Below are 17,083 nucleotides of genomic sequence, written 5' to 3'. Positions count from 1 at the left end.
TTTAAAATAAATCAAAATACGGGTTTCAAATACAAAGTACCTTAATAGAAAATAAAATTTGTTTTTATACAAATGTTTTTATTACAACCAAAACCATATTTTAATTTTATCATAATGATTTAAAATGGAAATATTTTACAAATTTATTTTTAGATCATTTGTAAACTTTGCTTTAATTACTCTTTAAGAATATACTTACTAATATAAATCCTTATTTTAAATTGGACGAAATTTAATTGAGATTTTAAATACTGTGTTACAACTAAAATACAGATTGAAAAATAAGGCCCCGCTCCATGGGTAACAATGAACATTTATAGGGATAGGAAAAGTCAGAATTCTATTATAAAAATGTTCATTAACATAAAATGTACTTATAAAATACACTTAAGTCTAAAACGTTTAGTATTATAGATGGCAGTCTTCCCAATTTGTTAGTTATTATGATACATTAAAATGTGATGCAAATACAGTAATCCCATCTATAACGGGTTTTCTCTCCGCCACAGAACGCAATATACATTTCTGAAATGTATAATTCGTCAAGTCCATGATTTGTAACAACTTTCACAACCATTTCAATAATTAAATAAAACTACTGTTTTATATTCGTATTCCTAGTTTTTATATTGTTCAAAACGGATTTACGAGGATACTGCTACAAAGGGATTTCCTATCCCGTTATAGGGGGGATTTCTGTATATAGGAAATTTACTAACACATTCCACAGAATTTAGTACATTTTCACATCCGATTAATTTTAGTGATTCAAACAGATACAGAACACTATGTTTGATAGTTATCTATTCTATATCCCAATTACCAGTCGCAGTTATTACGAGTATATATTAGAAACAGCCTTTTGTATTAACACCTTCATTTGAACATTTCATATTTGAGATTTTAAATTAAATAACAACTAAGGATTTTCTTTATATTTATTGAACTGCGTTATCCAGTAAAGTTAATTAATATAAACTAGTCGAGATTTTAAGTCAGTGAAGATTTTTTTAATGATCTACATCCATGTATGCCTCCAATGTTTAATATAAACATTTTAAACTTTGTTGTTACATCCTAACATTATACAAAATTTCTTCTCTTATCTATCTTATAAAACTAAACAAAGCAAATTTCATTATAAGTGATGACGTCATCCGCATTCCTGACGTCAGACGTTACGATTGGTTACCGCTAGAGGGCGCGAGCGGAGTCCGATACTGCAGAGTTCTGTCACTTGAGTCGGTGTTTTCCCTCGGGTTTCTGGGAAGTACAATCTGGAAAACATTTATTAAGATTAAGGGCCTCTTTCACAATGTATGGATAAAGTGTCAAATAGCTATGCAACACATAAATTACTCGAAAGATAAAAGTTCCAAATAAGATACTTCGAATTTCATGACGTATAGCGCTATCTGACAGTCGTGAAACGCAAAAATACTATTTATCCTACCAATAAGTAACAAATAGCTTATTTGGAACTTATCCGGACATTGTGAAACAGGCCCTAAGTAAAATTAGCAGTCAAGAACCGAGGGACCCACAAGCTCCTAGAATAGAGACCTCAGCAGAACAAAAGACGGTGCTGCCGCCCACCACCGAGGCGGACTAACGACACCGCCAATGTGTTTGGCTCCCAGTGGATACAGAGGCTAGTGCAGGGCGTACTTGAGGGAAATGGATAAGGCCCACGTCCAAAAATGCATCATCAGATACTGATGATGATGACAATAATAATCAGGTTATAAAAAAAATTAACAATTTGTGTTAATTTATAATAAATAGAGATATAACAAAAGCCACGAAGACCAGGCTCGTGAAGGCACTCATATTCCCCATATTTCTGTACGCAGCCGAAACGTGGACTTTGCGAGATGTGGAAAGGCAGAAAATAGACGCTCTCGAAATGTGGTGCTGGAGAAGGATGCTTGGGGTATCGTGGACCGAGTTTCGTACAAACGTCTCGATACTTCAAGAACTCGGTGTTAAGCAGCGTCTATTTTCAACAGTACAATCTCGCATCCTTACATTCTTCGGTCACGTATCTCGGCGTGGCGATCAGTCCTTAGAACGCCTTGTCGTCCAGGGGAAGGTGGAAGGCGCTAGACCGCGCGGCAGGTCACCTACACGCTGGACTGATCAGATTAAGTCCGCCGTAGGAGAAACACTGAATCAGTGCAGCAGGATGACCTCCAATAGGCAGCGGTGGCGCAGCGTCGTGAAGCGCATCACATCTGCGCCTTCTACTTCTACTACATAGCGATCACGACCGCTCTGCCAAGAGCGAAACGAATGAGAAGAAGAAGTTAATTTATATTATTCTAGAACGCCAATAAACATTGAATCTGTCAAAGTGGCAAAGGCAAGATTGTGACTTGAGGTACAAATTTATATACAAATGGTTCTAATACGATTGTCCCGAAAGCTAGTTCATATACTCCATAAAGATACAATAAATTAGTCACTTGAGCATAACATTGTGACTTCAAAAAATACCAAGTGAAAAACATGACACTGCAATAATAAATAATTTAATTATAGATGGAAATATTCTTTATGTCTTTGAAAAGACAAAACAGATATAACATAAATAAATGTATATAATATAGAATATATGTGATAATACATACAATATAATATAGAATAATTACGCCTCTTCAAGGTTTTGAAGGTTTCGACCTTCAAAACCTTGATTGAGGGGCAAAAATTTGATCAAAGTCGGTCCAGCCGTTACGGTTCATGACATACATAAATGTTCAAACTTACTTATGGAAGACAGTTAATGCAGCCGTCACAGCTGAGAACACCAGGAACGAATAAGCACCGATGTAATCCCGCATGGTTGGGAAACACATCGCCACCAGGAAATTCCCTCCCCAATTGGCCAACGACCCCCATGCCATACCAGCACCGCGGGGGGCTACTTCAAATATTTCTGAAAATTAAAATTAATCTTAAATGTTTGAATCGTTAATAGGACAAGGCAGAAACATCTTTGAGACTGTTTCTATAGGAAGTTCCTATTCCCGGCTTGCTTTTGCAGCTGTTAAATCTATTAAGTTTTCTGGAACTTTCGTTGGAGTGCGATTTATTTGTAATTTTCGAGCGTTAGGTAAAAATGATGAGAGACAATTTTTACGATGCGCGCGCACATCGTCACATAAATCCGACACAATGTATGGTCAACTAATTGTTTTTAAATATTTAAATAAAATTTATATTTTATTTAAATATTTGATTAACTATATAATGCATTATATAGTAAAAGTAGTTAAATACCTTTTTTATATTGTTAGTGTAGTTTTTTCTACAAACGAAGAAAACAATTTTTGAAAATATTTTTTCAAAAATTGTTTTCTTCGTTAAGTATAACTCCTAACGCGCCTTTAAAACACTTAATCAGGATATTATTTCCAAAAAGATGATCTATAATAAAAATAAATTAAAAAATAATCTTAAGCTAGAAAATACTGCTTTTTTCTCTGTATATAAGAAATAAGTTGAGTCAAACTTGATGGAGTTAAAATACTGGTCGATATTTCAATTAAAATTAGCCACTGACCTGAAGCAATAAAATAGGGTATGGGCCCAAGACCAAAACCGTACACAAGTACGTACGAAAGTACGGCTACCATCGCAGCGTACGGCATCCATGACACTGCGTCCTGAAATAAAAAAGAAAACACATTTTACCCAGAAATTAATTTTCACTGTACATACGGGTTATGTAAATAAAAAATGAGTGGTGCCTTTTGAACCGTGCTTGACCGACCGTCGACTTTTTGGGTCTAAGGCAAGCCGTTTACCTTACGATGTTTTCCTTCACCGTGCATTTAAATGCGTACATAGAGAGTCTATTCGTGCACAGCCGGGGATCGTACCCACAACCTCAGAGATGAGAGTTGCATGCAGACCCAACTTTTTTCGTGGGGAAATGCGTAACGCACGCAAAAAAGTTGGCATGGTTGCCTGATGAAGGGTTATGTGGGACTCGCTGCTGTGCATACCCACTAAACCCCACGGCGCCACCAGTATACGGTAAAAACGTAAGCCGTTAAGCTCACAGTTCACGCTGAACCCACTTGGCCAACACACACTGCTCTGCCCGGATTATGTATAAAATTAAAATACGCTTCGTAATTGCTACTAGTCGTAAATTTTCTATTACATGTATTGTGCTTCGTATTTGTTCCCTGTAGTCGACGCAATGCATACTACGTACGTACGTGCTCTTCAACAAAACAATATTAAAAAAAAAACAACTTACAATAAACTTCATTGCAGCGGCTAACAAAGTCAAAATAATCGTCGCTCCAAACATAGATCCCAGTAACAAAGGCCGCCTGCCCGTCCGCGGTAGTAGGTAGACCATTATCACAGCCGTGCTTACATTTATAGCCCCGCAACCGATTGTTGCGAACTGCGCGTCCTGAGGCGACAGACCCGCTTGTTTGAATATCGTTTGTGAGTAGTAGAACACCTAAAAACATTTATTTATTTATTTTGTACTCCTACAGCTAACACAAAATAAATATAATACATACAAATAAATACACCGAGAACATGGCCACAGATGGAATACATGATACATTATAACAAAAAGATTTACAAAAGGGAACAAACAAACAAACAAAAAAATGTTTATTTAAGATTATAAGATGCAGGTATCACTCATTCCACTTCATTAAATTGTTCATAAAAGCTGTTTTGACTAAAGTATTGAAGTTTTTTTTGTTTCGTAATATTATGTACGCCGTAATTTTCTTTTATATCTTTCCCTGGTTGTGAATAAACCATTAAGTATTCAAAATCCAAAATAATTTATTCATGTAGGTATATAATAATATGTATCATAATGTACACTTATGAACGTCAGAAAAAAAATACATTGAATGCTTCTAATTTTACATTTACTGCCAGTTCTCAAATCAAGGGGATAGAACGGAAGAGAAGAACTGGCAAAAATAATATTAAATTGTTATATCTGAAAAATCGTATTTTAAAAAATGTACTCTAGTATTTGAGAGGGTAGATGATAAAACAACGGGTTGGGCGGTAATTGTCGTATATGAGATGGTTCTGTAATACAAATTATTTAATTTATCGATACCACCTATCTTGCTACGCTCCTGACATACCTCTTCGCTTCATTCACTTTCATGATATTCACCAAGCATACGACCCATTCACAATGCCATGTATATTCCACATGGCCAAATAACATTATTATTTTTGTGAAATATGTTCCCATTTCTAATTCCTTACCGCATTAATCCCGCTAGTCTGTTGGCCGGCCTGTGAAGTACACACTAACAACAATGGCAGTAACAATCTGTGATCCTTAATTGCCGCCCACATTGAGTACCGATCGGTATCATTGTTGCTACGTACTTCCTCTCGTAATACATCTAATTCCTCTGTTAATAAACTCGGCGATACGCCACGGACGCGGCTTAGTTCTATAAAAAATGATCAAACGTTGTACTATGAAAATTTTTTGCTATAAAAAGTTATCAATCTCAATCATAATTTCGAAGATTTAATTGCGTTATTTTGAATCTTCGTCGACCGCCTTTTCGAACGCGCTTGATCCTTTAACATTAGAGATTTGGGGTCCCTCTGCATCCTCTACTGCATTTATCATGGAGTGTTCAGAGGAGCTGATTAGCTGAGTTTTATCATCGGGCGTCGAGGCAGAATTAGAAACTACCCATATCACCTCGGCGTCCCCCGTTTCACAACTGAGCGTTTTTCAAGGCAGTTTTGGAAGCGCACCAATATTATCAGCAACCCACTGAAGTATTATTGAAACAAAGCAACCTAGGCTACTTCAAGACAAAAGCGTACAAATTCTAAACAGGCTAGCGGTATCACTTATCAGATGTTATATACTCAAAGTTTCAAAATGCCGTTTTTATTGAAACAGCAAATCAATGCGTTTTTACTCACCTCTTAAAGACTCCGTCTCGTTTTTCTTAACTACATAAAGATATTTTGGACTCTCTGGTAATATAAATAACACTGGTAAACATATTATGACTAGTAAAGCGTAGACAGACAAGAGGTAGGGCCAGTCGTTGGGTTTGCCTGAAATGGTAAATGTGTGAAAATATACTCTCTCTGTACAGAAATGAAGATAACCAATTTATATTTTAAACCATTACACACAAATGACATAATTAATTCAATTAAAATGTTAGCTGGCTAGTCTAATTTACATATTTATACAGATTAAAATAATTTATCGATTTAGTTGAGCGAATATGAACTTTATAGTAATAACACAAGTCTCAACTTTCATTGGCGTCATTTAGCAACATTCATCCTTTAAATTTAAATTTAGAAGAATTCTTACTTTTCTTCAGTGATGAGCCCTCATTAAAGCTAGTCCATACAAAATGTTTATATAATTTCAGTCTGTACAAATGAACGATTCAAATACGAAATTTTAGATAACAATTAAAATACCTAATAAATCTTGTAGTCCCATAACCTGTCCCACTAAAACGCCAACATTTACTCCCATAGGACAGACAACACCCATGGCCCCTGTCAGACTGGGTGGGGCTAACTCGGTGAGGTACATTGGTACTATACTAGTTGTAAGGCCTGAAACAAACAGAAACACACAACATCTTTTAAACCGTGTTAGTATATTAGTACAAAAAGTTTCTATCTACTTATTTGACCTTTCGAGTATCGGCTGTCAAATTAACTACATAGTGATAAGCGCTAACGTAAATTGATTGTGCGAATAAATTATAATATAATAATAGATTTGTTAAATTAAATTACATATATATGATTTACTATACTTTACGCAGAACAAAATGGACACAGCTGATATTTAAATTTTCTTAATTTTTATTAGAAAGTATTGAAAAATACCGTATAATTCAACGGTTTGTCAGCGTCAATATATGTATAAATATCGCTTAAATTTACGGGACACACGTATAAATAAAGCATCTTTAATGAATAAAAACGAGATATTATAAATAAAACTCAAGTTAATGACAGATGTCATCAACTTGACAGATTATGCCGTATAAACGCCATCTTTGGCCCCGAAGTTAGCATTTGTTTGTCAACTTTGCAATAATTTTTTTCATACAATATAACAAAGTAAACGAATTAGTTATGCCTTCATGATTTCAAGTTAATAAAATTTTATAAATATTGGATTCCAAAATTTTATATGTAACTTACCAGCGGATAAACCGACGAGCAGTCTACCTAATATAAGCATTTCGATGGAATTCGCAGTCCGACATAACACAAACATTAGAGCACCTGCCAATGACAGTATACTGGTCATGATTGTTGCATTCTTCCTAAAAATAAACAACAAATACGAAGTGATTGGATTTTCACAACTTCGTTATTGACATCCACTGCACAATTTGAATTATCTTGTTAAAACAGCAAAGATGGGAACCTTCTCAATACCTTCAATCTACCCTAGGAATAATATGTGCTTTCCAAAGGACCGCACCTAACTTTACTCAGCCGCCAGTAATTACAGAGCTTAAAACAATACGATATTTTCCATATCGCACTTTCGATCAGATACAGTTATCATTTTTGGGAAATGTTACTCAATTCACTCAATTCATCAATAAGTTTTATTGAAACAAAGTGATGGCAGTTAGTGTAATATTACAATATATAAAAATAATATTGATATAATACACATGTATTATTATAATTATTATATTATAATTACATTATTATTTCATGAAATAAATATATATAACAAGTTGGTTTGCATGGTATTCTCGTTGCAATAAAAGAAGTAGATGTTTCTCCTGAACACATTCTAACTTTTGAGTTTTTATACACTATTATTTCGTAGGTGTGATATCATAAACACTTATAGACTGTCACATGAATATGCGTTTTCTCGGTGAGTTGACATCAAGAGTTGATGTCAAACTGAAAACTTTTATATTAAGGCATTAAAATAATAATATTAACATTCTATTTGGTTGTGTTATACCTCCAATTTTCATCTGTTCTCAACTATATTTTGTCATACTAAAAAGTTAAAAACACAAAACAAACACAAATTGTTTTAGTGTTTGTAGTAACACAGTAAAAATAGTAAAGCTACTTTAATACCTACCACAAACAAAACAAAATTTCATAGTTTTTTAAATACCGAATTGAATCAAAATATTATACTTTATACAATAATGTTGAACTTTGAATAAATAATAAATAAATCAGTGGCGCTACAACCCCTTTAGGCCACAGATTCTTGAATCTGTTTCAAGATCATTTTTATATCTAATAGGCAAGTACGTGATTAGCCTCCAGTGCCTGACACACGTCGTCGACTTTTTGGGTCTAATAAATGTCAGTTTCCTTCACCGTTCGAGCAAATTTTAAATGCGCACATAAAAAGAAAGTCCATTGGTGCACAGCCGGGGATCGAACCTACGACCTCAAGTATGAGAGTCGCACGCTGAAGCCACTAGGCCAACACTGCTATAACTTTGAATGAAGACATACAAAAACCATTACCTTCCAAGTTTATCAGCCAGCACTGACCCGAGAATGGAACCCGTACATCCTCCTACGATAAAGATGGAGACAATTGAAGACCAGACGATGTTCATCCATGCCTCATTTAAGTCGATGTTAAACCTCTCACGTAGATTTTCATAACAGAACTGTTGTATTAGCTGTAATGATAAAATTTTGAATGGTTACTTCAATATCTTTGACGACTTCCAATTAGTAAAACACAGTACGTAAAACTCCGAAGAATAAAACTAGATCTCCGATGAATTCTAAAAAATAATCTCCACTACATTTCAAAAGAATTTCAGTTGAACAACGGTTAATTTCTATTAGTAATTGATTTCGCCATCAAGCAAATCTTCTTATGAGTTGAGAACTAAATATAATCTTACATCAGCCGGCGTATTAACTACACCGATATGGAACCCAACCGGCAACGACGAACCAAGGGTTGTAACCACTCCAGCTAACACCAAGTAGAACGACCATCCTGCTTTATAATCGTGTGTTTGTGTCAAGTGCTGGTGCTCATTGGTTACCTGTAACAATATCGCATTTTTTTTAATTTCGTCAGATAACACAAAATGATGCGGTGGTACGGGTGAGGTGTTTGAAAACCAAGCGCGTGTCAACATGCAAATCCGGTGAATACGCGTGAATTATGATATTGTATATAATATTTAAAATCATAAATATATATACCGTTGTGGTTGCTTGTATAGAATCTGTTGGTTGAAACGGTGAATTAATCTTCGGGTTAGAAGATGCGGAGTTAATAGAAGATATGCCCGTCTCCTATGTGTACTGAAGCAGAGGTTTTGAGTGGAACAAGGATGCCATTGAGGTCTTGATAGAATGCGAGTGACCCCAGAGCCTCTCTAACGCAATCTTATAGAAACTACCCGAGGTGGATTTAGTAACCATTGCACACCCAGTCTCTGAATAACAGTTTCTGGCGTGGGATGAGTTCTAAATACCATTGTAATTTTCGGGGGAAGGAAATGCAATACCAACTTAAATATAAACAGTGTAAAACGGTGAACATAAGTAAGCGTACATAAAAACAAGTGATTAGTGTCACACTATAATATTTACTATTCAATTTATTTAAGTATTTTAACATAACTTACGTGATAGTAAAAATCTTCTTTTATTCTAAACCTAAACTAAATTAAATAGATGTGGGAATAAAAACAAAAAGTGACCTAAGAGCTACTAGTAAGAATTGTGGATCACCACTTAGACGAGCATAATACTACCACCGCTGTACCGAGATCAATACAAGATGGAATAACAGAACAGAAGAAGAAAATTGGCCAGAACCAGTCGCAGATCCAACCATCTAGCACAAAGTAGGTTAGGGTGATTGAAGCGAACCCATGTCCGGCGATAGCTGATAAATGTGATGTAAGGAATATAATCGTTTTTAAAGACTGGCAAAGCAAATTGAAACTCTCGTAGAATAAGTCTCCATGGGCGATAGCATAGCACGTGAGCCTGCCTGTTTAGTTGTAAAGTATACATGTTTTACGGTATATATGCCCACAATATGACGTCTGGGAAGACTCACGATTTAAGGTAGCAAAATATCAAAAAAAAAATTCTTAAACACTTGCAATTTAAGGCCAAATTCGCTGCCTGATTACAGAGCCCGGTGTAAACATTTTCACATGTTACCATTGTCATTACGACGTGATATTGCGGACACTATCTACCTTATGAAAATTGCTACTGGCGAGGTCGATTGTACTGAGCTAGTAAGCAAATTAAGCCTTCGAACATATAACAAAACACTTAGAATTATGAACGTATTGCACGTGCCGACACAGTAAACACAAATTACAGAGGGAGGAACTTTATGGTTAGAGCAGCAAACAAATTTAATAACTTAACGGTTGACATTGATTTGTTCGCTTGGAGTGTGGTGACAGCAAGGAGAGCTTTGGTACAAAATTATTTTAACCAGGATGAATGAAATGTATTGACTTCCAGCCGTAGGTATCATGGCAACGATTAGGTCCCGTGAAAAATGTATCCTTAATTCGATCTAGCGCTCTATGTTCCTCGTATAATACTACTGGTTAGACAATCTAAAATACTTCATCGTATTAACGCCTAAATAATTGCGACACAGTTACGGCTTTTCCATAGCAATGATTTGTAATGATTTGCCTATTTACTTTGTCTTTGCTAATACTAAGCACGTGTTTAAAACAATTCACACAGCAAACAATTTAATATTGGTATTCAACCATAATCTTTAAGCACACTTAGATCCACTGATATGAAAAGCTTTATTTGTTCAGATTTAACTATATTTACACTATATAATTGTGTATGTTTAGAGAATGTTACTACATCCTCTTACGCTATTAAAAGTTGAAATGAAATATTTATTAATACATAATATGTAGGGTTGTAATCGATTAATTTAGGAACAAATATATAGTAATATTTATTCGTTTTCAATTCAATGAATTCATTCACATGTTTGACCTAAATAAGACTGAACTGGCGCGATAGCCACTGAATTGACATGACCGAAGATGACTGGTAAGTTTATTTACAAATTCATTTGTAGGACACATAATAATGAGGCATTATTCTTAACTTATAACTATTTAATTACACTTTAAACAGATTAATGACAAAGAAATAGCGTTGTGTATAGCATTTTATTAGGCATTGTTAAACAGAAAGTACATTACAGGATAAACGTGACAATGTAAGAATCTTTTATCAGATCAATACTTGCGGAAACAAAACACAATATTGAAACGATAAAACAAAACGGAATCAATAAAATTGTATTATTAAAGAAAAAGTTTTGTTTTTCATCGAATGATTGTTTACAGCAATATGCATTTTATAGAAATCGATAATGATATCGATATGATCGAATTAATGATACAATTCCATTTCCTTATTTTCAGTTCATTTAAGGCGTCATTCGTACGTAATAGAATATTTTATTTAAAGAATGGAGTGGAGTTAAAAAGTATATCTTATCCTACATTTTATTTATTTATAGTTGTGAAAATCAAGGTGGAATTTTTTTGAATCAATAGTATCGTAGCTTTTCTAGGTTATCCTGGCATCAACACAAACAAAATTATTCTGACAATCTAAAGTAATATAAGCAAAATATTTTACTGAAATTTATTTAATAAACAATGATGTAGTTTAAATATGTTTATTATGATAAATATTGATAATAACTTATTAACTTATTTTAAACACCGATGTTTATTAAAACTTAGTTAAATAAAGCTTATTGATTATTGGGAGTTAAACTCTGCGATAATAGCGGAATTAAGTAGTTAATGTAAATATTATGTATTCCAATTATGTTTATATATCATGCAAATTGTTTTTTCTTATATTTAAGTTAGCTGTAGAAGTACAAAATAAATAAACAAATAAATAATTCTTTGATATATTCCTTTAAAGAACTATTATTAATTATTTTTATATCAATTGTTAAGCTATGTAATACTTACACTATATTACTATTCAAAGTTACCCATGGGTGTTATCTGTTAATGGTGTTAAATACAGAAACGCGCGACTCCTGAACGTCAAAAATGAATTGTATTTTGACGTACGGGAGTCATTTGCACTGTAAAGCTGAGATATCGCTTTATAAACGCATTATGAGGCGTATAAAAGTAATTTATATATATGTATGGAATTGACTTCTTACTCTCAATTCCTAGCATGCATAATAAAGTGAAGGTACTGAACCGATTTTGGTGTAACTAAAACGATGATTACAAATGATCATCTTTTTACGAAACTCATATCAAGTCACATTTAGTGCATTCACCATAAACGAAATTTATCCTAATAAAAGCGTCTTCAGACGGCCGTAAAAAGAGGCAATATCGGGGATCTCGTAGGACAATCGTACCCTACTTGACGAGTGTAGAGTATGCTACTGCCAATTCGAAGTACTAGCAGATTTCATTCATCCCAACCACCATTGCCTTGATGCCATTAGATTAGGGATAAGGGATTAGTAGACGATTTAAACCGAAATAGTTCAACATACTGAATTATCCAATTTCAATATAACGTGTATATGTATATCAAACTCTATATTATTTTTTAGGTCGTTACCTATACCTTCTTATACCAGTTATATGACTATAATTTAAGTGCAAACTTCCACATTAGCATGTCTTTAAAAGGATACAAGTCAATGCTACAGACGGAGAGAACATTGTTAATCCAAAGAGAAATGTCAAAAACTCAATCACAATTAGCACAAGTGACGCGGCGAGACCCGCAACCAATCTGAAACCATCGAGTTAATGAAAGTCTTAATGTTTGCAAAGTATTATATAAAGCGACCTCTCTGGCATTGAGTGTCCATGGGCGGTATCACTTAACATCAGGTGAGCATCCTGCCCGTTTGCCCCCTGTTCTATAAAAAAAAACGAGTGATATTCCTGGGGTGATATTTAAGTCCACCACCACGTCACCACACGCACGTACGGTGAAGTAAAACATGAGGAAATGGCATGCCTAAGACCCAAATAATCGAGTTTGTTAGGCTCAGAAGGTTGATCACCTACTTGCCTATTTTGAATGATCACGGAATAGACACAGAAATCTGAGGCCCAGATAATAAGGTTGTAGCGCCTTTATCATATCTATTAATGCATTGTTGTGAAGTCACAAAATCTGTGTATTTTTCTGTATTTAAAATAAAATTACAAATATTATTTGTAATTGTTTTCACAAATAAATTACATATCTTGGAATAAAGGTAAGGCCTACCGAAATATGTCGAGTTCGTTCTGCCAAAATAAATATTGTTCTAATTAAACAAAATTATAGTATAAACTAATACTAAATGGGTATTTGTTAGGTTTTTAATCTCCGAAACTATTGGTTTCAATTTAATGGGTATAAAACAATTAAAAAAGAAAGCGTTATCCAGAGACGACCATGGGCCTATGGCTGTAAAACATAACTGAATGAATGCAGGAGGAACCGTCACTGATAGGAGATAACAAGGGTCAACACAAAGTTTGATACGTAATTAGAGCAAAAAATATATTACATAAAATGTTTGCTTTCAAAGGAGACTGATTAAACGATATTTTTCAAAATCTGTGCTTTTAATTTTAAATTGAAAATGAAATCATTCAAATTAATATGTGAATGTAAATAGCCCAGCACTGATCACGCGGTATTTTTGAATGTACTAAAAGTAATTATTATTTAAAATGTAATACAAAATGACAACTATATGTACTATCATAAAAGCAAGCTTCATAACAAAAATAGATCCTTTTCTTTTAATTTTTGTGCATAATTTGCAGAAAAATCTGAAAATAAACTTTAGGACAAAGAACGTAACTTTTTTCTAGAGTCGTGTCGTCGTTATTTACGCAATTTACGTTATGCATTGTTTTGTGTCATTCTGCAATGACGAAGAAGGAAAACATTATTAGAAATAATAATGCGCTAAGTTTATACATTGTTCTATATTAGCTTACCTTTTTAATATTTAAATACAGCTTATCCGGCAAATTATATGTGTATAAAAATACAGATTTAAAAGCTGAATAATTTTCATGTATAATTCGTATTTATGTTTTGATTAATTATCGCTGATATTTTTTTTATCCTGACTCTGCGGTATTTTATATATAAGAATACTAACGTATCTACCAGATATTGTCCCATAGGCGTTTTAAATACAAAAAGTTATTGCAAACCATTTTAAGCCATTAAAAACACTAAATCTTTCACGAATCAAACACAAATAAAAAATCGGTAGAATTTTTATATACAAAGATTTTCATAGTCGTTATCAATGCTTGAATTGCACATTTTACACACAATATTTGTACATAGAGAATTCGTGTTTTTTCTTAATTTTCTTGTTTATTTTTTAATAAACATCTGAAATAAAGTTTATGTGCCTAATTAATGCACGATAATAGAGTTTTTTGTTAATAATAATGACAAATGAAGGTTTGCAGTTAATACAATAAAATAAAAAACCGTAAAAAAATATTTTTACTTTCGTCACTCAAGAACTTATTTATGTATATAAAGTGTTAATGTTTAATTAAAGATCGTATCCTATAACGTCTACGGTACTTTAGTGAAAAGAGGAATTAAACTGATTTAATTGTTACGAATATTGGAAAAAGTGTTTGAATTAGTAACGAGCGCAATGCAATGCATTACATTTGAATCATTTTTATAATGTGTCACTACCAAAAGCCCTACTGTTTAAATAAACGATACCACTTCTGTGCTCCAAAGCCAACTTGTTATTAAATAAATAAGAAAAACACTATATTATACTTAATTGCAAGCAACATATTACTGTATAGTGCAAGAAAATTGGCATATTTTCATAAACATGATTAAATTATATTCTATCATATAATTTCGATTTAACATGTCAAGCAATATTTTCCGATATAATAATCTTATATTAAAATATAATGTGCTTAAAAAAATTAACTAAACACGTTCATTGAAAATAACAAAATCTCATAACCTCCAATTCGACGCACTCCGAACATCATACATACATCTTAAAAATGACATTACTTATTAATAATAAAATAAAATATTTTCGTAGTCGAATAAATTTTTGCGAATTAATTCTGTGTTTATGCATAACTATAAAAACAGACCTTGCTTTTCTCAACAACCATAGTAAAGTCGCACACGCACAGTCACTCGAACTTCGATCGTGAATGACGAGTCATTCGCGTTACTGTGGTTCATATAGGTAAATTATGTTAATGCAACGTTTGCCGCGTCTTGATTATATCCATTCAGTATATAAGAGTACTGTTCGTTCACACATCAATACTTCTTAACTATGGCAATGTAATCTTAAAAATGACCCTGACGAAACTTATTTTCAAGCCTTTGAAAAATATGTATTTGTAATATAAACTGTTTCAGTTAGGATTACTTAATCCCTTTTATTAAAATTTGTTCCATCATAATATAAGCTCTATATGGTGATGCAGATAGGAATGCGCATTTTCTCATCCATCCATCCATCCATCCTGTAGTTATTTATTAAAATGTAAAGTTTGTTGACAGAACAAACTGAATATTCAGACATCTTTCAATATATATAAATGAATGTATGTCACATAAGAATTATTAATACACAAATTTCGAGTAAAAAAATTATTGTCTACAGGGTAATGACCCAAAGATGCCTAATTGAAATGAATCAATTAATCACGTGAGGCGCTCACGTGATAGACATCGGCAAACCGATGCGAATACGAAACCACACTACTATTGTATCAGCTTACCCATATACTTAATACCTCATGTTTTGTAAACACCTGAATGTGATTATTACTGCAATTAACTGGTAATAGGGGTGACTATAAGGTGGTAGTGTTTGATCTTTTACAAACATATCAGTCTAGAATCGTAAATATAAACAATTCATTTATCAATAACATTAATATTCTTTCTTGGCTATAATGTACTTACAGCTGAATCTACTTTTTTTAAATACCTAACCCTAACAGGGTTACAATTTATTGAATTTGAAAATTAATCTTTTAATGTGGCTTAATAGATGTAATTATTGTATGATACTATAAACATTGATTATCATAATGATCTCTTTAAATACAATAAACATACTTGTTATACTAATTAAATGATAATAATTGTCTCACAATCTTTTATTAGGGTTTAATTTATGGATGCAGTAGTTTGAAGGTTAAAAAGTGTAATAATTTATTGTATGTTACAATTTAAATTATTTTTGGAATTACAACAATGTGTTTTGTTCTTTTCTTCTGCTATTAAAATATGTATTACTATAGTTTTTCATAACCAGTAGAAAATGTATAGTTTGTGTATGAATGTCAATACATAATACAAAATTTTAAATATTTTTTTTTAATACTGTTCTAAATCTTTACTCCAGAATAGTTATTCTGGAGTCTAATTAGACCAAACAGATTAATTTATTAAAGTGCAACAACTTAATTATGTTTTTTATATAACTGTTTGTGATATATTGATTGATAAACCAATAACTTTTTGTCTTGGTATTTTAGCTTACCGGCTGTGATATATCGGCAAGAATGTCTCGTGATATTGGCTCGGCAAACAATGACGAACGCTGTGTTTGCTCTCCCATAATAGAGTCACCAGCACGCACAAGTGTCCCAGGAGAGTGAGAAACCGTGCTGGAATCAATGTATCTGATCCTCTCATGCCGCTTTCACGTTGCTTATAAATTATCGCACGGTCCACAATTCACTGAACCTTGACGATTGATAATTTGCGAAAGTAAAATAGAATTGGGTACACAACGTTTTTATTTAGCTAAACATAAGGTAATAATTATTTATTAATTTTCTGTTAAAAAAATATAATTTTTAAGAAGAATGCACTAATAAATCTAAATTAAAATTAATACTATGTGACGAAATTTAACTTTAATTAATACTCATAAGCTACCGTAAACACATATTATTAATACTAAATTAGAAAACTAAAACTAAAAGTTAAAAGTATCAACAAATAACTGTCAACGTCA

The 17,083-nt window shown here is 33.0% G+C and overlaps 1 protein-coding gene across 5 annotated transcripts; it reads right to left on the bottom strand.

Annotated features, from left to right (window-relative positions):
• Positions 1–150: 150 nt before the first annotated feature.
• Positions 151–16,896, bottom strand: LOC111000849 (solute carrier family 2, facilitated glucose transporter member 5). 5 transcript variants are annotated; one of them, XM_045630008.1, is made up of 13 exons: positions 16,604–16,894; positions 12,722–12,822; positions 9,657–9,919; positions 8,919–9,065; positions 8,527–8,687; positions 7,210–7,334; positions 6,469–6,609; positions 5,950–6,087; positions 5,266–5,459; positions 4,268–4,480; positions 3,563–3,665; positions 2,767–2,935; positions 152–1,277 (listed from the first exon to the last, which is right to left on the bottom strand). In XM_045630008.1, the coding sequence occupies exons 5-13, from the start codon at positions 8,619–8,621 to the stop codon at positions 1,172–1,174; spliced, it is 1,284 nt and encodes a 427-aa protein (XP_045485964.1). In that variant the 5' UTR covers positions 8,622–8,687; positions 8,919–9,065; positions 9,657–9,919; positions 12,722–12,822; positions 16,604–16,894; the 3' UTR covers positions 152–1,171. The 5 variants fall into 5 exon arrangements, with proteins under 5 accessions (XP_045485962.1, XP_045485963.1, XP_045485964.1 ...); XM_045630009.1 differs by lacking the exon at positions 16,604–16,894 and adding an exon at positions 15,192–15,227; XM_045630006.1 differs by lacking the exons at positions 9,657–9,919; positions 12,722–12,822 and having other exon boundaries at positions 151–1,277; positions 16,604–16,896.
• Between the last annotated feature and the right edge of the window lie 187 nt (positions 16,897–17,083).

The sequence above is a fragment of the Pieris rapae genome, chromosome 11 (genome assembly GCF_905147795.1).
Source record: "Pieris rapae chromosome 11, ilPieRapa1.1, whole genome shotgun sequence".
Taxonomy (NCBI): Eukaryota; Metazoa; Arthropoda; class Insecta; order Lepidoptera; family Pieridae; genus Pieris; species Pieris rapae.
Note: the sequence above shows the minus strand (reverse complement) of the source record. Positions and strands in the feature narration are given on the sequence as shown.

What these genes read in the sequence shown, in the direction of transcription:
- LOC111000849 (XM_045630006.1), bottom strand. Translation starts at nt 16,681, where the DNA reads ATGGGAGAGCAAACACAGCGTTCGTCATTGTTTGCCGAGCCAATATCA. An exon ending in CTGGCTGATAAACTTGGAAG is followed by an intron (nt 7,335 to 8,526) that starts GTAATGGTTTTT and finishes GTTTATTTTTAG; the next exon opens with GAAGAATGCAACAATCATGA. An exon ending in GCTCGTCGGTTTATCCGCTG is followed by an intron (nt 6,610 to 7,209) that starts GTAAGTTACATA and finishes TGTTTGTTTCAG; the next exon opens with GCCTTACAACTAGTATAGTA.